Source organism: Paramisgurnus dabryanus, chromosome 15, assembly GCF_030506205.2.
Source record: "Paramisgurnus dabryanus chromosome 15, PD_genome_1.1, whole genome shotgun sequence".
NCBI classification, from domain to species: domain Eukaryota; kingdom Metazoa; phylum Chordata; class Actinopteri; order Cypriniformes; family Cobitidae; genus Paramisgurnus; species Paramisgurnus dabryanus.
In genome coordinates, this window is record NC_133351.1 from 2,890,808 (window position 1) to 2,917,556 (window position 26,749).

General features: G+C 39.0%; 1 protein-coding gene across 1 annotated transcript in view; it reads right to left on the reverse strand.

The window, feature by feature from the left end:
- The window catches only part of grb14 (growth factor receptor-bound protein 14), an 83,573-nt gene that overhangs the window by 49,677 nt on the left and 7,147 nt on the right, over nucleotides 1–26,749 (reverse strand). Inside the window, exons 2-3 of the mRNA XM_065252338.2 lie at nucleotides 17,742–17,965; nucleotides 13,986–14,112 (exon numbers count right to left, since the gene is read on the reverse strand). Coding sequence (XP_065108410.1) covers nucleotides 13,986–14,112; nucleotides 17,742–17,938 — 324 coding nt within the window. The 5' untranslated portion in view covers nucleotides 17,939–17,965. The remainder of the gene's footprint in view (nucleotides 1–13,985; nucleotides 14,113–17,741; nucleotides 17,966–26,749) is intronic.

Sequence of the window (26,749 nt, forward strand, 5' to 3'; positions counted from 1 at the left end):
GTGATTCAATAGCAGCTTAGCTTGCCGTTAGCTATTCCTGTGGGCGGAGTTTAGTCAAAAAACTGTTCTAGTGACGTCATTAAAGCAGGAAGTAGAGGACTGAAGTCCAAACCGGCCGTTTGCTGTAGGCTTTAAAAGGTGAATTCTGTTAAAGAAAATATATCGCCTGGCAGTGAACTTTGAACTTTTTAATTTTGTAGGTATTATTTATGCTCTAACAGCAACATTACACACTAACTAGGGTTTAAAAAAAAATGTGATCAGAAAGAATGTGATCTTTAAGACAGCTTGAAAGTTAATCTACACCCTTGCCACACTTAGTTTACATGGAACTATGAATATGCAAATTAGTCTCCGCCTCCACTTAATCGCACTAGCTCACACCATAGATATATATATATGTACATAGATGCCGCATTCTGCAGTTCCAGACACTAAAGTACTTTTTGGACGGGATTAGTTTTACACAGGGAGGTGGGGTAAAGCCACTTTTATCAGAGCTTCTCAGTAAATTTAGTCCCGTCCAAATGCTTGTCAGAAGCACTGGGGACCCAATTATAGCACTTAAACATAAAAAAGGCAGATTTTCATGGTATGTCCCCTTTAACAGGTTACAGCTTTCACAAAGTAGAGCTAAAGCTGTGCTGCAATTATTTCAGTGTCGAGTCTGTGCAGCATCCATACAGTTCATAATATTTATGGCTCGAACTACTGATCCACTCGTTTAACTGTGTTGATGTGATTGGTTGGATGTTCGTGACGTAGAACACTGGGGTGATTTCCAATTAACTGCAACTAACACACCAATAATCCTGACCACCCTAACCCTAACACGCACACACACAGTTAATCCCAATCTCTTTTATCAACTCTAATCTGCTGTGTTCATACTGCAAGTTTACACTGCAAGTTCAAACAAGCAGCAGAGAAAATTCAAGATCAGAACAGAAATCCTTTCATCCGAACACTTCACTATAGCACTGACCAGAGACAGACAGAGAGAAAAGGGGGCAAAAGAGAGAGAGAGAGAGAGAGAGAGAGAGAGAGAGAGAGAGAGAGAGAGACTCTGTTTCTTTATCAGCGGTGGGCAGTGGTAGCACAGACAGGCAGGCGCTAAAACTTATCACAGAAATGGAAGGAAATAATAATAATTGAAATGAAGTGAAGCAACTGATAAGACGGTCTCTTCGATTCTCAAAACACTGACCGACTCAGACACAGCGACCTTGACCGTCTTTGAGAGTCAGACAAATGGACAACAGATAAAAATACACACATACAGCACATACACACAAATGAACTCACCTGTAACATGTAATGTTAATAACAGTGGTGGCTGGTGACTTCATTTTGAGGGTGCACGATGCGAAGCCCATCATGTGGGTGGATCTTCATGTGAAAATATGTGTTCAGCGGATTATGTGAACTTATGTGCATCATGCTTCTTGCCAAAGTAAGTGCCTGCTGCAGAGTTTATGAAAAAAGGGACGCTCACGTTTGCCAGATACTCGCTTGATCTCATGTGTAGTCATATTGTTAGTGTCTTGTGAGTATTTCATGAATGTGGGCGTCTTTTTGATCATAAACCCTTTAGATGCGTGTGCAGCAGGCAAGTAGAGATTGACAAGACGCATGATGCACATGGTTCACATGACGCAACAAATGCATATTTTGAATTCGTGCCACTGCTTAATAAGCAGAACAAATCAGAATTATGATTACACTGTGATAAATTAAAGACCCAAAGTAAATTGAAATCAAAGTATGAATAGTTTAATACTCAAGAGTTTTATAACCAATGCAGAACGTTTGAGGAATATTAATACAGTGCTTCCTGGGAAACACAGTAAATGAGTTAAAACGGTGAAATCTGGATCAGATCCCAGCAGAGATTTTAAAAGTCTTGTTGGGAATGGGAGTTTTGGGATCATGAGTAACAGCAGCACACGCCGGTCGGTCTGGCCGGAGCAGGACAGATACTGTATCTCGTTCCCATATGAGTCATGATTCTCGATGTGAACACCGGCACGTCTACAGGCCATGAGAATCTCTCTGTACGTGACTTTACCTCTCTTTTGCTGTCTTTCCTGTTTCAATAATCATTCTGATTTTTTCAAAGGCTGCTGCTGCTGTTGTTTTTATAGTCCCACAAAAAACTGATGAATAACCCATAATAGTGAAGTTTATTCTTGCAATAGCTGAATCCTTTATTTGACTTGCTTAGCTTTATTTCCTCTGGCACAGACTCTTTAACCATTCCCAAATCTTGGCAGTTTTTGGCATTTTCCTTTCTTAACAGATTGTTTAGTGATAATGCTGATTAAAGCAATAAGCAATGAAAGGTCATGTGTGCAGTTATTTACCATGGTTAAGATTTCTTGTCTACACAATGTGATAGATGTTATAGATATTGCTTTCCTTCAGTATGTTTTAGTAACATTCTTTTTGTATTGTGACACATTGTGTAACTTTTTGTATGGAATAAATAGAAAGAATAATATTAATATTAAAGTAACAATCATACTTATTTTATTTAAAGGTGCACTGTGTCGATTTTTAGATCTAACAATAAGCAGTGAAGTTTGTTTAAGATTTATTAATAGGGCTGGGTATCGATTCAGATGTTCCAGATCGATTTTATTTCGATTTACAAGCTAACAATTCAATTTGATTTTAATTCGAAACCGCCATTTTAAGCACTGAATGAATGAATGACAGGCTCGCCTCTTGCTCCTTGGTAATATCGCACAAGGCAAAAAAGTGGGTGACATCTAGTAAAGAAGACTATTAATTAGGTTAACGTTAATCTTACGTTCAATGTTTGCGGAAATAAATATGAAAAAATCAATTTGTGGCCTTTGAGAATCGATTTTGAATCAACCATATAAAAACACGATTAATCGAAAAATCTTTTTTTTTTTTTTGCCCAGCCCTATTTATTAATCTTTGTTAGTGTTAGGTAATGCCAATGCAATTGTTTAAGTTAGTTCACTGTGCATTACCAGTTACAACTTTGTATAAGTAAATACTGTAATGAACATTAACTTAGATAAATAAAGCAGTAGTATTGTAAAAGTATTGTTCAGTGTTAGTTGGAAAAGCAAAAAAGATGTAAATCCATAAAGTGTACACAATTAAATAAACTGAAAGTCGATTATTTCATAATGGAGAGTGGAGAAGTGTTTCGTAAAGAAATCTCCCTGGTGGCAGGCGAGGGATTTCGGTGAGGTCAGACTCCAAAGTGCAGGCGGATTTTGTTTCACTAAGTAGTCACATACATCCCGCGGTACCTCTCAGCCGTCAGCTAACACTCAACACAAATTGGCAATGATCCTTTAGTCTATAGTCAGCTACTGGATTCACTGTACAATATCATAAGAATCTATACAACGATGCACAAATAAAAATGTTCTTTCATGTAGAATCACTGAGTCTTATCAATGAAACTGTAACAACAAACAATTTACGTGAAAAATCAATCTGCTTGTGGTTCATGAACAAGGCCAAGCGCGTGCAATAACACACGAGAGGATTCTCACATCGTGTCTCGTTTCTGCCAAATGTCTCGTTTACATGTGAACGTTCCTCTACTAGATGTGCGACATGAGAAAGGGGAAGTACAGTTCGCTAGAGCACACCGAGCCAAGAAGACACATCATCCACTGTTTGCATTTAAACTGCGAGAAAGAAGGAGGGGGGGAATTCGCAAAACTACGTTCTGTCTTGGGAGCACAAATTTAGCCAACTCAGCAAATAAACCAAGGCCAAATGGTGGTGCAGAGAGGGAGCGATAGCAATTTACAGCTAATAATACCTTGTCCGTCACCTTGAAATATAACAGCGTGTTCCAAGTCAGTGTCGGGGGAAACAAGGAACCCCCAGACCTTGAACCAAAACGGGCAGCGTTGGGTTGTGCTGAATGAAGCTGTAATTTGCCTGGCAACGGTTCAGACTGACATAATGGCTTTAAGACGATATGAACCATGAGAGTCCAGACGCTGAGATAAGAGTTTTGATGGACAAATTGCCTGTGGTCTGTAATGCAAAAAGAATTAATAATTCGCCAGACAATCCAATAAATATATGCATAAGAGCTACGATGACTACAACGCTAGCGCATTGACAGAACCAAAGGCATGATGTAAGCCATCCAAAATTTTTAATTTTCCCTTTTTTTGTTCCTTGTTGGAATAATGTTTTACTTGAAACCAAAGTGGATGGTGATCTTTCCTGCTAAAATAAACCCCCCAAAATTAAAAAAAACTGAATATTTTACATAATATAATTTAATATAAGTTAATCATCCAAGTTATAAAATTATAAAACACAAATTAGTGCACTGTAAAACAACTTGGCTTTGCAAGTAAAATTCAACGTAGTATTCTAAGTTTTGACCTGTGAATAGTTTACTTAAATTTTAAAAACTAGAAGTTGTTTGACTTATATTTTTAATTTAAAGTAGCAAAAAAAAATTTCATTTTCTTTTTACACTGTTGGCAAAAGTGATGACAATGTGTCCAATGTTGCTTTAAACAATATTGTTAAACATTTTTAGGTATCTATTGACCAAAATAATTTGTCAAAAAAGGAAAACGACAGCATACTGGGAATTTTTTATATCTGAATATATAAATATATATATTTTTTTGCCAAATCTTTTAAAATTCTTCTCAAAGCTGAGCTTCAGTTCATTCTGCATGCACACCGATGCAACATGCATACAAACTCTGAATGCATCTTATGCAAACTATTTATCAAATATGTCAATCCCTTTTGGCCACCACAGTTATGCAGGGTTCACACCAGACGCGGTAGAGGCGGCAAGCGCGAGTGATTTACATGTTAAGTCAATGCAAAGACACGATTAGGCATCTTGCGGCGTGGTACGTGCGATGCGAATGGCGCGTTCTGCGCGAATAGAGCATTGCCACGGGAAACACACAAGTTAAAAAATCTAAACTGCGGCGGATTTCCGCGGGGCGTTAACCAATCAGAACCTTGCTGTAGTAGTGACATGATTATAGGAAGCGAGTGGAATCTCAGCAAAGTCGCAGAAGCCCTTCCCATGACGCGAATTTCCACGTGAATGTCTCGAATGACTAGAATTTCACACATGAATGAAGCATGTAAACTCAAATGTTTAAGGGTCCAACTACGCGAGCGCGTTTTGCCGCCTCTACCGCGGTTGGGGTGAATGCACCATTAGTAATCCAGATATGACTGTTCCTTTAAGTACGTCCTTTGTGTGGTGTGACATACCGGTTCAAACTAAAACTCACATGCAGAAAAGATATAACCCCCTTATCATTGTCTATAGCACTCTTGTGGAACATTCACTGTGAGGTATTAAGTAAGGGATAATCCACGGCTAGCCATGCATTAAAGGGTTTTAATGCACGACGTAGAGGCGAAGAACCACCCGACGCGTAGCGGAGTGCATTAAAACCCTTTAATGCATGGCTAGCCGTGGATTATCCCGCTTATACCTTGGTTATTTGCCAAGTTAAAGCTGTAATTAATGTTAACAGTGTAATTTTTTAACAGACGGGTAAAAATTACGGTCATTTTCTTAAGTTAAGGCTCGCAATCCATCCGCTTTAAATAAAGTAGTGCTGAAATAAAACCTGCACACTTTAAAGAGAGACGCACTTATGTCTCTCTCGCTCTCTCTCTTTCTCTCTGCAAGAGTAACTGTGTTACTATGGATACTAGTGGTGCAACGGATCGCAGTTGATCCGTGATCCGTACGGATCACGACCCACGGTTCGGCTCGCATGTGATTCGCGGATTAATACGCAAATTTAAATAGGGAAAGTTTATCATTTGTAAGTGTTATAAAGGTTTGCAAATGTTAACATTCAAGTGATTTTAAACAGTTTAACTGCAAAACGGCGCTAAAGTGATCAGTTTACTTTACGCACAAACGCACGCGTGCGGTTGAATGCGTCCGGTCCAGCTCGAGTCAGACGTAATCATCCTTCAAAGATCAGAACTCTTGATGTTTAAATTTCAGAGAGTTGCGCTACTCTCTCTCATACTGTAGTGTATTAAAATACATTTGGCTAATAGAGCAATGAAAAACAACGTAACGTTTTTATGTGGGACGACTGTAATGCTGCGCCGTCTGTAATTCGCCCTCTGTCTGTGTCTGTGCGCTCGTTTAAGGGGACTCGGTAGTGCACAAACGGAGAGATGCAGTCTGTGCATATTTGGTCTTAAAGAGACAGTAAGCTCAATTGACCTACTTAAGTCTGTGTCATTAATGTTAATCAAAGAACCCAAGACAAAGAGAAAATCACTTCTGAAGCTTTAAAAAAATAATAATTACATTTAATTTATACAATAAATGCAGTGTTATTATTCATTTGATTTCTGTAACTAATGATTTTAGACCTTACTTAATGTGCAACCTTGTTCTTTTTATAAATGTTTGTAATTTCTTGATTTGTTATTAGAATTTTCCCATACTTTTTTTTTGCTGATCCGAAAAATGATCCGATCCGTGCCTCAAAATCCGTAATGTGATCCGAACCGTGAGTTTTGTGATCCGTTGCACCCCTAATGGATACCAATGTTTATAGTAGCAGATTCATTTCTAACTGTAATCAAACTGACTGGAACTACCTGTGCATTAAATGGTTTTAATGCACACCTTCCAGCCAATCAGAATCGAGTATTTAAACAGACCATGGTATAAAACGGTTTAACTGCATATGGATTTATTGAAGTGTGAAAGCGGATCAGGGCTGAAGTCTGAGAGAGGTTACTGAAACACAGCTGACTCTGAGACAGCACTTCTCTCTCTATGGGCCTTTGTCATGTAAATATACCATGACACTGCAAGCACAAGAGCTGGGAGAAGTGCTTTCTCACGACTAAAATAGCTTTTAAAGACTGCGTTAAACAAAGCCATGCCAATGGTTGGGACCTCAGCCTCCGCTGGCAATATAAAAAGCACAGGAGAACAGACTCGGTTCAGCATAAATATGATTAGTAAAATGAGGAACCAAAAAAATCCTTGTGGATTTGATATCAGGGCAACACTGCCCTCTTGTTGATCTCAATGACAGTCACATACACCAAATGATTTTAAACAGGCCTTCATTTACTTTTAATGTCTCTTTAGGAGAAAAATCTGTGCCTACTTAAAATTCAGTGCCGACTGAACAATGATGCAACACTACAGCGGGTCGCTCTACATCTATTGAGTCGAGCGGGTGGGGGTTTAGTGCAATGATGTCATCGCTTTCTGCTCGCTGACCGTGTCACTCAGTCGGGCTGTCAGACAAACAGCTGTGCACGCAAACCTTCACCTTTTGTCCTGCTTAAAACAAACGGCTTACAAACCCGCTGAAAGACCTGCCAGTCAAATCATCCAAGCCCTGGTTACAGAAATTGTATTTACAAAATGTAATTATTTTGTAACATGATAAATTCATTTAAAAATGATTTAATAGTATAAAATAACTATTATAAATTATAAATGTAATTATTTCATTAAAACACTCTAGAAATTTAACCTATTTTGGGTTGTTTTAACCCAATGTTGGCTTAAATATAAGGATGATTCTCATGAAATTAGACTTATTAGGTGTCATAAAACATTTTGATAAAAAAAGTAAATGCTATCCAAATAAGAAGCATACAGTTACAAACATCTCTTCATGTACTATTTTGCACATGATTTCAAATGACATCATACAAACCAATTTTGTTGTTTTTTCCACATTACCGCAATGTGTCCATGACTGGATTTGGGTTCTTTGACATGGAAATATTTATAATTAAAAAATCTAAAAAATAAAAAGCTTCAGTGCATGTTATACTATAAACATTTACAGTAAAGAAACATGTGATCATTGGTAAATGTAGAGACAATAATACGGAATATAAATGTGTCCAAGACCAATTTTCTCATCCTCCGCAACAATTTTCAATCCCTGTTTAAACCCTCAAGGAACTAACATTTTCAAAAAATAATAAAAATAATTGTCGGAAGGGACATAATTGACTGTGACACTCAAGATGGCTACCAGGTAAGCAGTTCTTATTTTTTCTCTCCAGATAAAAGTTAAAATTTTGTTTGTCATAGTACCTAGACAACTTTTAGTTCACTACCGAAACATGAGTTTGTAAATGCATATATTTATTTAATGTAATATCATGTTGCGGTAACGATCATTTTTTATAATGATAATCTAAAAAATGTAAATAATTCTATAGGAAGTATTTTTTTAAATCCTCTAAAAATAATGGTTATAGTAAGTTCAGACCTTAATCTTATATGTGCAAAAAATTGTCTTCAAGGGCTTTTTAAAAATGATGATGCTGGACACTTTCTAAATCTGGATTTCGTGAGAATCACCCTAAACATTTTTCTGGGTAAATTTAACCCAATGGTTTGGATTGTACCTTTTTGAACCAACGCTGGGTTGAAATTAACCCAGCATTTTTATAGTGTAATTTAATATATTATAAAATATATTATATACAGAACATTAAGTATACTAACAAAAAATTATGTGAATAATTAATAAAACATTTATTTACGGATAAAAGATGTCTTTGGCTTCCTAATCATATGGTTTCACTTCCTAAATAAACAGTCACCCAGAGATTAGCTTAAACCAGGACTAGGCCTTAGTTTAATTATGAGATATAACTAGTTTTAACAAACATGTTTTTCTAAAAACATTACTTGTGTGCATTTTGAGGAAAAACAAATTTTAAGATATGTCAATGCAAGCTGTTTTCAGTTTGGACAGCTCTTACATTTATTTTAGTCTAGAACTCGTTTAGTCCCTGTCCGAGAAACCGCCAATAAATGTTTCAACCCAAGGTCCCAGACAATAAGGCTGTTTCAGAAACCGCTTACTGCAATATCTTCAAAATGCTGGATAATTTATTTTCAACCCAGCGTTGGGTCAAAAAGAGACAAACCCGTTGTAATGTAACCTATGCTGGGTTGGTTTAAAACCAAAATGCTGTGTTGTTTTAAGTTAACCCATTGATGGAAAACATTTTTACCTCCGACGTCAGCCAGAAATGTGACGCTCCTTACCACGTTTGAAAGATTCGCTCACAATGCAAAACTAACAGGAGTTAACTTATGAGGAATTATGATAATATCGGTCTTTACTACATCATAAATCCCAGGAAGTAAACTGTTGTGTACAATCCATGTGTTTTACGTTAAGAAAAGAGATTTAAGTTGGAGACGATAACTCACGTCATCATTTACTTAGGTGTTTTACCTTTTGCATATCGTTAAAATTTACTAATACACACCTACACACCAAAGGAAATGTAAAATCGTGAATCCGACCATTGGTGCTCTTTAAATGCAGGGCTTAGCTAAGGGTTAATTATGATGTAAAGAAAAAAAAAACAGAAAGAACGTCTAACAAAAGTGCAGGAGGTCACTGAGACACTATTTCACTTTCACAGCTGAAGTTTAAGTATTCCTCTTCTCCAAACCATCCAAAAACAACAGTAAATCCTCCATAATCCCATCAGCGGCCTTGAACAATAGCAGGCCAGGCACTGGAGAATTACAATACAGCGGTGAAGTGCAGCCTGGGGCGAGTTTGAGAAAGAATCGGGTAACAAGAGCTGGATTGTATCCTAAGAGGACTTCAGTCTCCCAAACGACAAGATCAACACAATCAGGCTCTTTATGTAGCGTGCAGGAGAACAAAACAACCTGATTAGCTGCCATATCACACAATTACCTGCAGAAAAGCTCGCAAAACATTTGCATAAAAAAAGTCATCGTATATTCTTCTGCTCTGCAGTCTGTAATTTAAGCCTGCGGAGTAACCATGCATACACAAAAACCAGCTCTCGACCATCACCTCTACGCCAGGCGAAGTCTGGGTCACAGTCTGCTCTCCCTGACTCGACAAACTGCAAAAACTAGCACAGCAAAAAGTTTTCGTGGCACGTCTCTCTAATCCCTTCAACCCCCCTCCTGATTTCCCTTCATTTCGCTCATATATTCTGCCTCTGTAGAGGCCATAATTGCTAGCCTCGGATATAAAATGAGAGCGAGGGATCATTACCGCCCGTCTCGAATATAATGAAGGCCCCCATAATGGCAAACTGCAAAGCCACATTACGATGGCACATTTAAATATGCTGTAATTTGCAGATCTCGCAGGTCAAAGCTGTTCTGAATAGCGTATATTTGTCATATAATAAGATCCACCGGGGTCTAGATTTTCCCAAACCGGCCATGAAAGCAGATGGCATTGACTATATACGTTTGGAAAGACAGCGCTTTAGGTCGAGATGCATCTATGGGATTCTCGCAAACGACCAAAATCCCTCGTAAAACTACATCAGCATAACGTGATCACAACGGTGCATGACGCACAATGCATCGAGATCATCTTGTACAGACAAACTGCATCTGTAGCACTTTACAATTATAGCAACAACTGAAAACATCACACTGACAGATGAATCTACTGTAGGGCTGAATGATATGTTATGTCACTACTTAAACTATTATAAGATATTTCTGTGTATCTGCTCTAAAATTGTTTAAAAAAACTGTATGTTGCCAAGATTACAACTCAATAGTTAGACGGAGTGCAACATTTACATTAAGTCAATGACTTAAACTTTGTCAGATATTCATTGATTCAACAAGGTGCTGAAAGCATTCTTTAGAAATGTTGGCCCGTATTGATAGGATAGCATCTTGCAGTTTATGGAGATTTGTGGGATGCACATCCAGGGCACGAAGCTCCCGTTCCACCACATCCCAAAGATGCTCTATTGGGTTGAGATCTGGTGACTGTGGGGGCCATTTTAGTACAGTGAACTCATTGTCATGTTCAAGAAAACAATTTGAAATGATTCAAGCTTTATGACATGGTGCATTATCCTGCTGGAAGTAGCCATCAGAGGATGGGAACATGGTGGTCATAAAGGGAAAGACATGGTCAGAAACAATGCTCAGGTAGGCCGTGGCATTTCAACGATGCCCAATTGGTACTAAGGGGCCTAAAGTGTGCCAAGAAAACATCCATTACACACCATTACACCATCACCACCAGCAGCCTGCACAGTGGTAACAAGGCATGATGGATCCATGTTCTCATTCTGTTTACACCAAATTCTGACTCTACCATCTGAATGTCTCAACAGAAATCGAGACTCATCAGACCAGGTAACATTTTTCCAGTCTTCAACTGTCCAATTTTGGTGAGCTCGTGCAAATTGTAGCCTCTTTGTATTCCTATTTGTAGTGGAGATGAGTGGTACCCGGTGTGGTCTTCTGCTGTTGTAGCCCATTCGCCTCAAGGTTGTGCGTGTTGTGGCTTCACAAATGCTTTGCTGCATACCTCGGTTGTAACGAGTGGTTATTTCAGTCAAAGTTGCTCTTCTATCAGCTTGAATCAGTCGGCTCATTCTCCTCTGACCTCTAGCATCAACAAGGCATTTTCACCCACAGGACTGCCCCATACTGGATGTTTTTCCCTTTTCACACCATTCTTTGTAAACCCTAAAAATGGTTATTCGTCAAAATCCCAGTAACTGAGCAGATTGTGAAATACTCAGATCAGCCCGTCTGGCACCAACAACCATGCCACGCTCAAAATAGGCATGGGCCGATTACCGGCTTCAAGGTATACCGAGGTTTTAAACAGTCAAGGTTTCAAAACCACTGAAATATTCTGTGATACCGTCTCCAAGGTATGAGCTGTGTTTATACAAAATTCATTAAATCATTAAGTCATGTGATTGATTTGATGTTTACATTTAATATACATTACAAAAATATTATATATTTTTTGAAAGCATATTATAATTTAAAGGCTTTATTTTTACCTGGCATTTAAAAAATAACACATTTTAGTGTTGCAATGGCAAAACCGTAACACCGTGAAACCGTGGTATTTTTGCTAAAGGTTATCATACCGCCAGTATCTTATACCGGCCCATGCCTAGCTCAAAATAGCTTAAATCACCCTTCTTTCCCATTCCTTCCCAGGAGATTGTCTTGATCAGGATCACACCCCTAAAAGCATTGAAGCAACTGCCATGTGATTGGTTGAAAAGGGCGCCAAGCCGAAGCGAGTCTACGCAACATTGTATACACTTGATCGAATTCATAACCGAAACTGGGATGCTCTGTGCAGTCTTATTCTTTTCTTTTTTTAATGGCGGTTGGCAAACCCACTTAAAGGTGCATTTCCGCCACCTACTGGACATATGCATATGTGCATTGACGTAAAATTGGCGTAATGACGCAAAGAACAGCAAGCTTGTTGTTGAAGGAAGTCACATGAAGTTCTTAAATTTTCCTAATCTCTTGTGCCATAAAAACACACACATCAATCTAATCACATTATTAAGTGTTCATGTAAACGCTATGATAGGATTTATCAATCAGAATGATTTCATTACGAATGAGGCAAACAGTGTCCATGTAAATGTAGCTATTGTACCGTCTTGACAAATCCAGCATGCTTTTATCAAATAAACCAAAGTTTAAGTTTTCCACAATCACTAAACAAAAAGCAAAATTTAAGACACTTTCCGAAGCATTAAAGCTATACTAACCAAATTCACAGACCTTTAGTTCAATGCACTTTCTCTTGTACTAGTACTGGACTGGGAACTACATTAAGGATGGATTAAAGACGCTGACAATGTTTTTGTAAATATTCCAATCTACAAAATAATTTGTAAATATTTTACATCACTGTTACATCAACACCCTTGCATAAATAATGCCACAGTTTTAGCAGTGTGTCACTGGATCTTGACTTACAGTGCAATGTGCGCTCTTTCTCTCTCTCTCTCTCTCCTCTCTCTCTCTCTCTCTCTCTCTCTCTCTCTCTCTCTCTCTCACTAAGATGGTGAAACATTAAATGAGAAGGTGCTGAAAGTTTGTTTTGGCTCGTAGTGTTTTTCAACATATAATACCAAACAGATGTCCAAGTACAATCAATCAGTCAAACCAATTCGTTGCCCAACCACTTCATCAATCCTTCAATCTAAATACATACATACTGTAGCGTACTGTGCATACAATACTGTACATACAGTTTTGAGAGATGATGACACATTCTGGCTCAGTTTCAAAACAACTACCAAGCTCGCTAAAAAGACAGCATACAAAGTCCTCATACTCTACTGAAATCAGCTGATAGTTGAGTCACCCGTGCTCTTCGCTGCCTATGTAAAGCACTGCAAATTAGACTGTCTGCATTGAGGTTAGTTCCCTATGTAGGCAGCAGACATCAAGACAGCTCACTTGAATGGTGACTAATGGCGCTTTTCCATTGCATAGTACCCCACGGTTTGGTTTGGGACAGGTCGGGTCAGCTCACCTCACTTTGGCTTGGTTAATTTTTCCATCAAGTTTAGTAAAACTTTGGAGTGGGAGGGATAATAGGTGTGTTGTTATATTTGTGCTGCCTACTGATGACATCATACAAGTGAGAGCGTTGTTGGAATACATCCCCATACATTCATTTAACGTGATTTCTTAGTCCACCACAACATTAAAATTGGCCACCACAAATAGATGTTTACACATCGCGTTTATCAGTTTCTGTACAAACACCGGTGGTGTCAGTCGACGCGCTCCCCTGAGCCTCATTTAAGTTGCATTTAAGCATATTATGCGGACGTGCGTGTCGCGAATGTGCCGCCACAAACTGCAAGTCTTGAAAAAAATTGGTATGATTGGTAAACAGGAGTTTAGGAACTTACAGCAGAGCACAGATTACAACAGGTTTACTCGAGACGGCGCAAGCTAGCATGAAGGTAAAAGTAATCTTTACACGTTTTGGAATCAGCTCGGGTTGCTTGGAACCCCAACCGAGGTGGTCTTAAAAAAGTATCGGGTACTACGTACTGCACCCAGTGGAAAAGCCCCCAAAAGTAAGCTGGCCCGACCCAAACCAAACCGTGGTGTACTATGCAATGGACAAGCGCCTAAAGTAAATCATGATATCATGTCTCACCTGAGTCGCACTGTTTTTGGTCCAGGGTAACAGACATTCAGAAACTAAGGAGACAGCGGATGGTAGCAGCTCTGGAAAGGGATTTGGGACAGGTCCCATTTGTGTCTCTACACCTTCTTTGGACTTCCTAAAAAGAGAGAGAGAAACAAAAGAGAGGGAGATTTTGGGTTTTAAGACACAATTTTGGATCATCCACCAGCAAACTGGTCAATGCTAAGCAGCCAAAACCTGAGCCCTTGAACTGGACGTTTCTCACAGGATGCAAAGTTTAGGCAAAAAAACAACATGTACACTTTTAAAAGTTGTGCAAGGCAATATGCAGTTTCATTCAAAAGCGATAAAATAATGTCTGCAAAATATGAATTTACCCGATCTTCTCAGGGAATTCTTATTGCTTTTAAAGTATTTTGCATGAAAACATGGCTTTTACAGTTTAATGAGACATCAGGTCAGTAGAGAAGACACAGACTGATGTCATACTAAGGATGGAGAAGATGTCACCAGGGCAACACTCAATTATTCGGTTACTGTAGTGATGACATCATCTGCTGTACCTGAACCATGCCCATATGGCCTGTGTACAGCCAGTCTGATGCTGTGTGATCATGTGCTTATTTATAATCTGTTTATAGAAATCGGATGAGGAGTGAATCTTGCCAAACCCAATGAGATGTCTGGGTGATATATGAGTCCAAATTATTTACATTTATTCATTTAACAGAAGCTTTAATGCAAAGCGACTAACAAATGAGAGTGCATTTAGTCTAAAAGCAAATATTAATTATAATTTTTTTGCACCCCCAATTTGTTTGCATGATGCAATTCCTCTTATAACAATTAAACCAATTTACTCTAAATTTCTTAATATTGTAATGTAATAAAAATGCATGCTAATATTTATATTACTCATAACCAGTGTATATAAAAAAATCACAGCTTTCATGAGATTCACCTTAAACCTAAATCATTTCACAATACTTTTTAAATTTTTTAAATACATATTTGATGTCCCCAGGGTACATATTTAATGTTTTAGCTCAAGATATCATATAGATAATTTATTATAACATGTTAAAATTACCACTTTGTAGGTGTGAGCAAAAATGTGCCATTTTGGGGTGTGTCTTTTAACATGCAAATGAGTTGATGAAATGCAAACACTGCTCAACGTAATGGTGGTTTGTTGAAATTGAAACTAAGCTGTGTTGTCAACTTTTTTGTTAACTTTAAATGCTCGTTGGCATTGTTGGCACAGTTGGATTGTGCGGATTAAGGGGCGGCATTATCCCCTTCTGACATCACAAGAGGAGCCAAATTTCAATTACCTATTTTTTCACATGCTTGCAGAGAATGGTTTACCAAAACTAAGTTACTGGGTTGATACAAGCACTGGGGACCCAATTATAGCACTTAAACATGGATAAAGTCAGATTTTCATGATATGTCCCCTAATGAATATAACAGTACATGTATAAAGAGTCATTCACACTGACTGCAAACAGATGTGATCGTACTGTCTATGTATGTTTGTGTGTGGTGTCAGCTGGCACACCCAACCTACAGAGGGAATGGATATATGAGAGGACTGAAGAAAGAAGGAGGGAGAGAGATAGAGAGAGAGAGAAACAGACAAAGAGAGTGGTGGCGAGATTTTATTTCCCTATTCAGTGAACTCTACAAACAGATTTCCACACAGATTTGGGGTCGTGGCTGTTAGCACAAACCGCAGATGCTCGTCTGGGACTCGGATCATCTGATTGGCTATTTAGTATGGCCAACCAGGGCACAAGAAAAATAGAAGTGACGAAGCAGGCAAACATCAACAGGGAACCCACAAAACACTCATCTAATATGTCATACCGATCATTTATATCACAAATCTGTTTCTGGTGACCGAGATTTGTGTGCAGCTGGTAAGCGAGCGCTGCTCGGTTTATGTTTTGTATCACGGCAGTCACTAGCTCTTCCCGTTTCCCGTTTTGAGTAATGAACACCAACTACTGCTAACTGCTGGTAAAAAAGCTCATCTCCACCATCCGTTTGGTGTCAGGGCAATTTTAAACCCAGATGCAGCCAACACACAGGTTAACACAAAATGATAGCTGACCTCACAGTCTACCCTACTTTTATGGCTTTGGAATGGTGTATCCCTTACTTAAAGCACTTTTACGCTTTCATAAAAAAATCTGATAATTTACTCACCCCCATGTCATTCGAGATGTTTATGTCTTTCTTTTTTCAGTCAAGAAGAAATTAAGTTTTTTGAGGAAAACATTCCAGAATTTTTCTCCATATATTGGACCTCAACAGTTTACAGCTTCAATGCAGCTTCAAACGGCTCTAAACGATCCCTACCTTATCTAGCGAAACAACATCATTTTCGCCCGCCAAAAAATTTTAAATATGTATTCTTTAACCACAACTTCTCATCTTGCACTAGCCTTGTGATGCACCAGCGTGACCTTACATATTATGTATTAACGTCGAAAGGTCACGCTTGACATTTGTGAAACTACCGCACCAATGTTTACAAGTGTGGAGAAGGGGAACGTTCAGATGTTGTTGTAATGTCTTTGTGTCAGTTTATTGTTTAAAATGATCCGCAAGTATAAGTTTCACATATGTAACGTGTGACCTCTCGATGTGATTACGTAATATGTAAGGTCGCGCTGGCGCCTCACACGGCTAGTGCAAAACGAGAACTTGTGCTTTAAAAGGTTTTTTGGGATCGTTTTGCTAGATAAGACCCTTATGCCTCGGTTGGGATGGTTTAGAGCCCTTTAAAGCTCCATTGAAACTGTAAACTGTTGAGGTCCACTAAAGTCCACTATATGGAGAGAAATCCTGAAATGTTTTCCTCAAAAAACGTAATTTCTTCTCGACTGAAGAAAGAAAGACGAAGAGAAGAAGAGGGATGAAACAAGATCTTGGTGATGTTTGCAAAGAAATCTTTGCAAAGGCAGAGAAAGTTTTAGAAGTAAGTTTTTTGTGTAATAACATACAGAATTACCATTTATATTTTGACTATAAATGGGTATTGAGAAAATAAATAGGGTCGGCTCTGACTTCACGCTGATTTTAAATTAAGGGATAAAGACCAATTTCAAACTGATCTCTTTCTATAATCAAACTGTATTTTAACATTCACTTGTGACATTAAAAAACTAGTAAACCAGGATTGGAGGAGGGTGTGTTTAATACTCTTACTTGTGTCTCTGGACACTCAGCAGCCATGACGGTTTGATGTTTTTGTTGCACAAATGTAAAGTTTATATCATGTTTGCGTTGAGCTGTAACATCATAACCAAAGTTAACAACGTATCACAAAACATAAAGACATGATATAAAACTGTTAGCACGTAGGCCGCTTCGACTCGCTCGGCCCTCGTGCCGCTGTCTAAACCAGACTGGACAGTAACAGGTGCTTGATTTGAATCCAGTTTCTGTCCCGTAGCCGATCTCTGCCTCTTCTGTTTACAGGTACAAAGTCTACGTCCATCTCTCAGACAGACCTTACAGAGCACAAAGACACTACTATTCATCAGCAGGTTGAGAGACAACCCGTGCACGGACACGTTAACCATTAACCCGTGAGAAATGAGGTATGACACAGATAGATATGCCATGGGTAACCTAATGTAGCCCGAGTTGCTTATTATACAGTGTGCACACAAACACCTTCCTTCACATGCATTTTTCATTCGGAAAAAGTTTATGTCAAAAACCATGTGTGTGCATAACAAAAAGCAGTCCTACCTATTTCCCTTGAAGAGCATGGAGACCGCAGGAGTCGTCTTGTTGTGATGAGTATTGGGTGGCTGCAAGGGGGAGCGCAGTGGGATCAAGGCCGCCCCAACGATGTCGCTGCCTCTCGCGCCTCGAAATATGGCCGCTCTCTCCCCGTGGCTGCCAGAGGTGTGCGTTTCATCCAGAGAATCATTCATAGCATTCATGGAGCGAAGTTACAGTTACCAGCTCATCTGGAGCACAAGACAAAATAGACAGCATCAGGATTGGCCCTAAAGAGTGTTCGAGTGTATGTGGTGATCGCTACGCAGCACTCTTTTCCTCTCAGCGTGCTGCTGTTGTCACAAAAACAGTCACACACACACATACACAACGTCTGTGCTGCCCCTGCATGGCAGGCTGTCCTAGCATAGGAAGCAGATCCCTCCTTCCAAAACATGATCCGCAATAAAGTTATTTTTAACTCTATGACTCCTGAACGAGCGTGGCTCGCTCTCACGCGCCACAGGGATCCAAAACCCGCAGAGCTCCTGCGGCTCGGCCTAATCCTGTCCCAAAAAAAGTTTCTCCATTTTGTCTTGGCTGGCTTTCCTGGTTTTCGTCGCGTGAAAAGCAAACCTGCTCCGACAGACACAAGTTTTATCGTTATTGGTATGCAACAGTCCAGTAATGAGACCTGGAGGTCGGCCAGACAGTTAAACCTACTGTTTCTTTGTCACCAACTTCGCCCTCCCCTTTCCTCACCTCACTTTTTCTTGCACCCACAGCTGGTCTTAAGCTCTACACGGACACTGAGAGCGACTGGGACTTGCACTGATGTGCAACATGAAATACCAGGTTAAAGTTTTTTTGGTTTAATAATGTATAGCTTGTTTCCAATCCCACTTGCTCCGAAGAAACAAATCATTGTGAACCGTCAGTATGAGAATATAAGGATCAGAGAAAGATGTAATCTGATAAAAGGGAAACAACTACAAAACAGCTATTAGATCTGATAATGATACAAGTTGTATGTCAACATGAGTCTTTATTATAATATATAAAAACAAAGGTTTAGCACTGATCTCTGTGGTTAAACACTTTAAAAGACAAATAGAGTATAGGCCAGGGCAGAGCCGTGCAACAGGTCGGGTACCCGCGGATATCCGTATAAAAGTGTCTAAAACGGGTGGATTGTGACATTCCTTAAATTCACGGGCGGGGATGCGGGCGGATTAGCAATATTTGTATGTCTCAATTACCATTAAATGCACAACATATGACATTTAACCCATCACGTCACCACCATTGCAACAGTGCTCAACCTTTGTTGATGCTTCTCGTAGCCTAGTTGGAGGGAGCATTGCAAGAGTTGCATAAAGTTTTGCCAATGATAGCCAAAAACTGGGAATGACTTTTCTTAGAAAGCATTTCGAGACTTGTACGAGCACAGCAGGGGTTGTGTAGGTAGGTTGTATTTTTTCTTGATCTTTTTTCATTAATAGGTCTATTTGTGTATAGTTATCAGGTTCCATAGCCTATTAAGGTGCCAATGGTAGGCTACTTGAATAGCACAAAACAAAGCGCACTTTAGCTTGTTTCATTAGCCCATTCATGACGCTGTTGTGATGTTGAGAGGTACGAGATAAAAATTAAAGCACTTTAATTTGAATGATTTTAGCGTATGTGATTTAAGCGGGTACGGGTTGGGTAACGGGCCAAATATTAACGGGTCTGGGCGGGTATGGATTTAATTTTGATTTTATCACAGGTCGGATCTGGTACTGAACTTTGCGGGTACGGGCGGGAGCGGGTTTTCAAAAATGGACGCGTGCAAGACTCTGGGCCAGGGTTTTAAACTTTAGTATTATCCACTCAAATACGTAAGGTAAAAGCTGCTATGAAGAACAAGTCATCTATTAGGGCTGCACGATATTGAAAATTTGCTAGACAATTTGATATGCAATACAGTAATGCTTAAAGTTTGTACATTCGATTCAAATTATAATAAAATATATTTAAATTAAAATGATAACTAAGCTACACGTTTCACATTCTTTATGGCGGAAAAAGCATCATTCTGCATTTACACTATTATCAAATTGCGCAAATTAAAAATGTGAATTGCACTTAATGGAAACCTTCCCAAAAACTCAAATCGCAAAACAGTTATGCTCGGGTGGGGTGAATTTTCAGACGATTCGAAAAAGGAATCTATCACACAACTGCAATGGAGTTTATTCGCATTTACATGTCACCTGACATGCATAAAAGTCACATGATCATTCACGGTATGTTTGGTTGGAGAACAAGACAAAAAAGATGTGCGCCACGAAAGGCTGACAAGCGCATGACTTTAAAATACCGCTAAAACAACTGCTGTGTATTTCTTTCAAGTCGCTTTCACAATATTTTGATGTCATCTGTATGTCGATCTGCGTCGCCCAGTATAAGGTCAAATTACTTATCGCAAGACCACAAAATTACGTTTTAGTCGCATAACATTGGTTTAAGGAAACGTTGTCAGTTTTTTGTCAACATTTAGAAAATAACGCTAAAGTTTAGCAATTTTTTAAAATGGAAACGCAGTTTCTGTCTCTCTGCTATATGCATTGACAAAACTGTTACTATATATAACTTTTTGAAGCATTAAAATCAAGCTATTGCAAACTATTGCAATTTTATTGCACATATGCAATATCACAATAACAGGGTTTCCTGCAGCATTTTGCAGTTTGGGCAGCCCACCTAAGCTGGGAAACCCTACCGCCTTAACTAGGTCGTCCAAAAAATAATTATTATTTTGCTGCACAAATGGCAGTAAAGTGCATCTCGGAGAATAGCACGGACACGCTTCACACCGCGAGCGGGCACGTGCGCCACACGACCGAAATTAGAGATGTGATGATCCGTCACTGTCTGGAAGATAGCCAGTTGATACCCATGTCCGTGAAAACTGTAAGTGGACTTATGTTTTGGGTTAATTTAAGCCTGTTATTTATACTCTATAGTTCTTGCAAATTTAAAGTAAGTTACCTGGTGATTTTGATGTTTGAGCAACCTGCTAGCTAGGTTTCACGTGCCTGTTGATTAGATATAATTGTAGATATAACCCTACCACCTTAACTAACAAATTTTCTGCGGGAAACCCTGGAACTTTCGGACAAAAATAAATAAAAAACACAGCGATTATGACAAAAAATTCTAATAAAAGAAAGATAAAAACATTTACATGTAAATCAACAAAACTTTGTTGAAAAGTTTGATCACCCAAAGTTCTACTGGGTCTAAGACAAGTACACCAGGGGCTGGATAGCATGGCGGTCCGAAAATAAACCCTGGCCTGAAACACATTCTTCTGTTATCAGTCAATGCAAACGCTTTCTAATTACATTAGAGAGACATGAGAGCCGGAGCTATTTCAGTTCAGCTCGGTCACATGACAACAAGAGTTACGGCACACAACAAACTCAATAAAGAGTTTGAGTCAAGTGCCTTCAGAAAGGTGAACATGAAGACGAATGGTGTGTTCAACTTCGATCGCAGTATGAATTTAAAGCAAGACCTGCACGCAAGTGACTTTCATAATGGCATTTGATACATAAAGTTTCAAATGCAGAGCCATGTATTAGATGTCTGATGCCATTTCATGCATACACTTTTAAAGAGTTGAAAACTATGTGGACGTATGACGTATTTTGTGCCGAATACACTCCGTCAAAGTTTGTAAAAGTTTCGTAAAGTTTTTTGCGTATTTTCCTGCATGATGTAATGAATGGTGGATTTCCTTGTATGGGCACTTCTCCCGGAAAAGCACATGCACTTCAACGAGAGCGGGAGCAAGGATTTGTATACGTTTTGTAAAGTTTTTTGCGTATGGTCCTGCATGATGTCATAAAGGGCAGATTTCCTTGTATGGGCACTTCCACTTAAATAGAGCATGAACACATCAACCAAAGTGAGAGCAAGAGCATGCCCGGCACAGGACTCGCTTAAGAAAAAGTTGTCGTTTTGTTTTTAAATCATAAAATCAACAATGTTACCAAAGAAGTGTATTTTTGGATGTGAGGGAAATATAAACTTGTTCAGCTTCCCAAAGAACCCAGAGTTAAGGGAACAGTGGACGTAGTTTGTTTTTCCGTGTCAACAATGGAAGAAGTATGTTTGTTTGTTCACGACCTTTCGGCAATGAATGTTTTATAAACAAGGCCAAGTTCAATGTTGGATTTGCAGATCGTTAAATACTGAAAAATGGAATGGTCCCAGCGCTTAAAGATCCCAGACATGTGTCAGACCCGCAGGCAGTTAGTAAAACTGCATCAAATGACTATTTAGCTCCGCCCACAGTACACCTTCAGAAGCTTTATTTATCTTTTATAAATCTGATAAAAACTAAAGACTCGTCGGAAATTAGCAATACTATTACTAAGGGGTGTAAATCGGACAGTTTGTTACGATAACATACAATATATAGATTTTTCCGCCAGTGATGCAATATTTGCAGATACATCAAACACATCTTCAATGCAATTACGATTCGATGCGATCCGATTATTTAAAAATATTTTTTTTTTACTATACCTAGTTAAAGGAGTAGTCCACTTTATAGGTGGGGCCCATTGACTTTCCATAGTATTTTTTTTCCTACTATAAAAAGTCAATGGACCCCATTTCTAAAGTGGACTACTCCTTTAAGCGGTTATATTTTGAATAACTTGCAAATGCAATTAAATATATATAACATGAACATTTAATATAACTTTTGAAAATGACACAATCTCTGTCCCAATTGGAACATTTACAACAACTAACAAAAATAAACTTTTTTTAAATAAAGAAAAAAATAATAATGAGGGAAAAAATTGCACATAAAATCAAGCTTGATGGCAACAAAGTCTTTCAGTGTTTTGTGCCAAAATGTGCAATAGTGACAATCACTGAGGAAGTTGTAGAAAAACTAGCAGAGGAAAATGATTAAAAATGTACGCTTTGGTGGAAATGCATAGATGGGCGTTACATCAAGGAATTAGGAAGCAGAGATATCAATATTTTACGTGTGGCATCGTATCAATCGATGTATCAATCCATGTCGATGTATTTTTACACCCCTACAATAACTTAAGATTAACCTGAGATTAGCAGAAACTGTGTGTGTTATGCATAGACTGCAAAATATATAGACGTAGGCGACGTCACTCAGGTGAATTGCTTTTTCGAAGTCAATAGTAGGTGGAGCTTGCAGTTACCATCTTGGCATTGCGTCACCACCACGCCTTACTCACGGATAACCGAAAATAAAAGAGGCGGGATGTAGGTGAAGCTTAGGTAGCTGATTGCTGAAACCACATCTGCACAACTCGACGATAGTGACAGCATTGGCTGTTCACCCGTCATTCAAGTGGCGACGCCCCAAATTTTGCAGAACTTTAAGGCTTAATTTAATTCAAACGGGTGAGTTTAAAAAAAAACACCTCCCTTACGGTTGCATGAAGGGCATAATTAGCTATATAGACCAAAAACACTTTTTGTATCAGAAGGTTGCCCCTTGGTGTTATGTCACCTTTAAGACTTGAAGTAATGAATTATGAGGCAACACCTGAAATGAAGAGATGATGTAACTCTAGCTTTGCCATAAACGTTTGAAATGAGCTGCCTTGTTTCTGCTCAGACTTTCATCCAATAGTACGTCATAAAGTTCAGTGAAGGAGAATGAAAGGAGAGCCACATCCTGAGGTTATAATTCAATGTTCCTGTGCTGGCTTTTTTCTAATGATTAATGCTAATAGAAGATGTCAAACAAAGGCTTCTGGTGCTGGCTTTTCTGTGTCATGACCCATGTATCAGTCAGAGACGTTGCTGTCTCATGTCTCATCGACTTTGACTAATGACACGCTTCAGACATACACATTCACCTCTGTCAGACACCAGCATAACTCCATAAGCAGGATATTTACTGTGGGTGTGATACAGAAAGCCGCTGCTAAATCAAACAATCTGTCTTCACATACATGTCAAGTTACATGTTAACATTTACAGACACAGAAGACCTCTATTGAAATTTAACTTTGCATTTAACATTGATTTATTAAAGGAAACGACGGCAGTTAGTTAGTTAGTTACAAACCCGTAGGAAAGAAAAATCACAAATAGGACATCTCTAATAGCTCAACTGTTTCTCCTACACAACAATAAAAGTAAATCGACAGCAAGTGAAGCGTTTAGCAGAAGTTTACGGTTTCTAAAAACTCAAATTCACACCAGACACGGTAGAGGCGGCAAAAATGCGCTATTCGCACATAGTTGGACGCTTGAACATTTTGAGTTTACTCGCTTCATTCGTGCGTAAAAGCCGCGTGTGAAAATCTAGTAATTTGAGATATTCACGCGGAAATTTGCGTCATAGGAGGAGCTTCTGCGATTGTAATCAACTGTAATTTCGCTTCCTGTAATCACGTCACTACTAGAGCAAGCTCCGATTGGTTAACATGGCACGATTTTCTGCCAAAGTTCAGATTTTTCAACTCGAACAAGACGCGCGAATGAGGCGCAGCGATTGGTTAACGCGGCGCGATTTTCCGCCAAAGTTCAGATTTTTCAACTCGAACAAGACGCGCGGATGAGGCGCAGCAATTGGTTAATGCGGCGCGATTTTCCGCCAAAGTTTAGATTTTTCAACTCGAACAAGACGCGCAAATGAGGCGCAGTGATTGGTTAACACGACACGATTTTCCGCCAAAGTGCAGAATTTTCAACTCGAACAAGATGCGCGAATGAGGCGCAGCGATTGGTTAACGTGGCGCGATTTCCGGCCAAAGTTCAGATTTTTCAACTCAAACAAGATGCCTCATTCGCTTAGCTAGACCTCAAGACACACGTAAACACATCTTTAAATTGACCTAACATTGAAATCGCTTGATGCCTCTACCTTGGCTGGTGTGAATGCAGCATTAGCCTTCTGTGGAATAGCACACCAGGGGGCGTTTACATGACCATATTTTTCAACCAAAAATAGCAAACATTTATGCGTTTTAGCTGTTCGTTTACATGACAACAACGTTTAAAGATGGTGTGTGTACATTTTAGCAGCATCTAGTGGTGAGATTACGAATTGCAACCAATAGCTCACCCCTCAATTTCAAAACGCATACGGTAACCGCCACAGGCAAACATGTCTTCGACTGATACAATGTAGGGATGAAGCACGCACTGTAGAGCAGTTTGTCCATACAAACATGACTGCGACTTCCATGCAAGGGAACCAGTTTAGTTCAATACAGTACAATACAGTGCATCATGTAAGGTCTTTATATACAACTGATAATATGGTTATTTATATTATAGTGCATTTTTTGTCAAGGGATCGTCCTAAAAGTTACACAATGCACCTTTAAGGGTCCTAAAAAGGCAAAACCGGTTTTAGTTTTTTTTTTTTATATTAGCATTATTGTTACTGTGTAAACAACAAAAATGCAAATCTGTATAAAAACTGACCACATGCACACTAGTGTGCACGTGTGACTTATTGTCAACCATAAATAACAGGTTGCCTATAGGACTATGTTTGTGCTACTCAAGATATCAAGTTTATTAACTCCTTTACAAAAGTTTAGTCCAGGGTCACTAGTACTTAACCTACCTCATCATCCATTTAAACAAAATTGCTTGATGCTTTTGCCTTCTTGATTGTTTTGTATCACTCTGTAGAAGACTGCGTATGTGCACAGGCATGCAGTGTTTCTTTACAAAGTAACATCGCCATCTACAGGCCTGACATAAATAATCCCCATTCACAAAGCACTTTGGTACCAGAAAATTTCTGTAAAATTGGCAGAGAGGCCTTTTTGTGAACACAAACAAGTCCCATAAATGTTCTGGGATCGCTCCCGTAAAGAGGACCTAGTAACATTGCCGTAACATACACGGAAAGCATTCTGTGTGAATGAGACACAGAAACAATGGCGTAAGGGGCGTGTTGTAGTGAGAACGTGCGTGTGAACAGCGCATCACGTGGTCCTTATGACCTAACAAAAATGCATGCGCAAGAGAAAAATCACGGCAAACTTATGCATGCATGCACAGATTACGGAAAATCATTGGCAGTGTGAATAAACAAAAATCAAACGATCAAATCCTGGACGTATTTTCCGTAATCTCTCTGCGAAAAGGGCTATACAGTAATACAGCATTTTAGTCGTTTTTGCAGATCCAACTCAAAGCAGATTATTTTGTTAACGCTATCGTGTGTAAGAAAAAAGAAAAACGCAAAGTAAAAACTTTTTATTTCTTTTTTTTTACTAAATCGTTGTTGTGTAAACGTAGCCTAACATTTATTTTACTTTTTTTATTGTTAACAAAACATGCTGTGTGTACAGTATGCTAAATTCAATAATGAATTTAATTTAGTAAGGATCAAATAACACGAGCTCTGCCATTCAAATGAGTTTGATACGTGCATCCTCCTGCAGTGGGTCAGCTGCCTCTTTTGTTTCTATTTTTACTTACCCTAAATAATTTTAGGCGAAACATCTGAGACAAAGTCGATACTTTCACAAAACTGAACTGAGAGTCTCCAACAGTCTTAAAACGAGTGACCTCTGAGCAATAAAAACTTCCTCAGGGAGGACAATACAGCTCGAGTGAAACTCTCATCAGACGACTGCGGTCAGAGGATGGAGACCCTTGCAGGGGTGGAGTAGAAATACGACCTGTAGTTAACATCACTTGTATCGTCTGAAGTAATCATCGGATTAACAAGATCCCACCAGGGAGTGCACACACCTCATCTCTGCTTACAGCAAAGCCGTCATGCATCTGCGCCGTGAGGGATACACGAGAACGGTTATTCTGAGGCCGTCACGTACAGACATAACTGTACATTAGAGACACGGTGCACAGTTTAACCTCCTTCTTAGTTATTTGACCTTGAAATGCCAGTAGGTGAAGTCTATAAGAGGTTTAAAAGCAATTGGTCAGGGTTCAACTGGTTAGCACAGTCCTGCTGGTAGATGACATGACTGCACTGTGAAAAACGTTTAAAA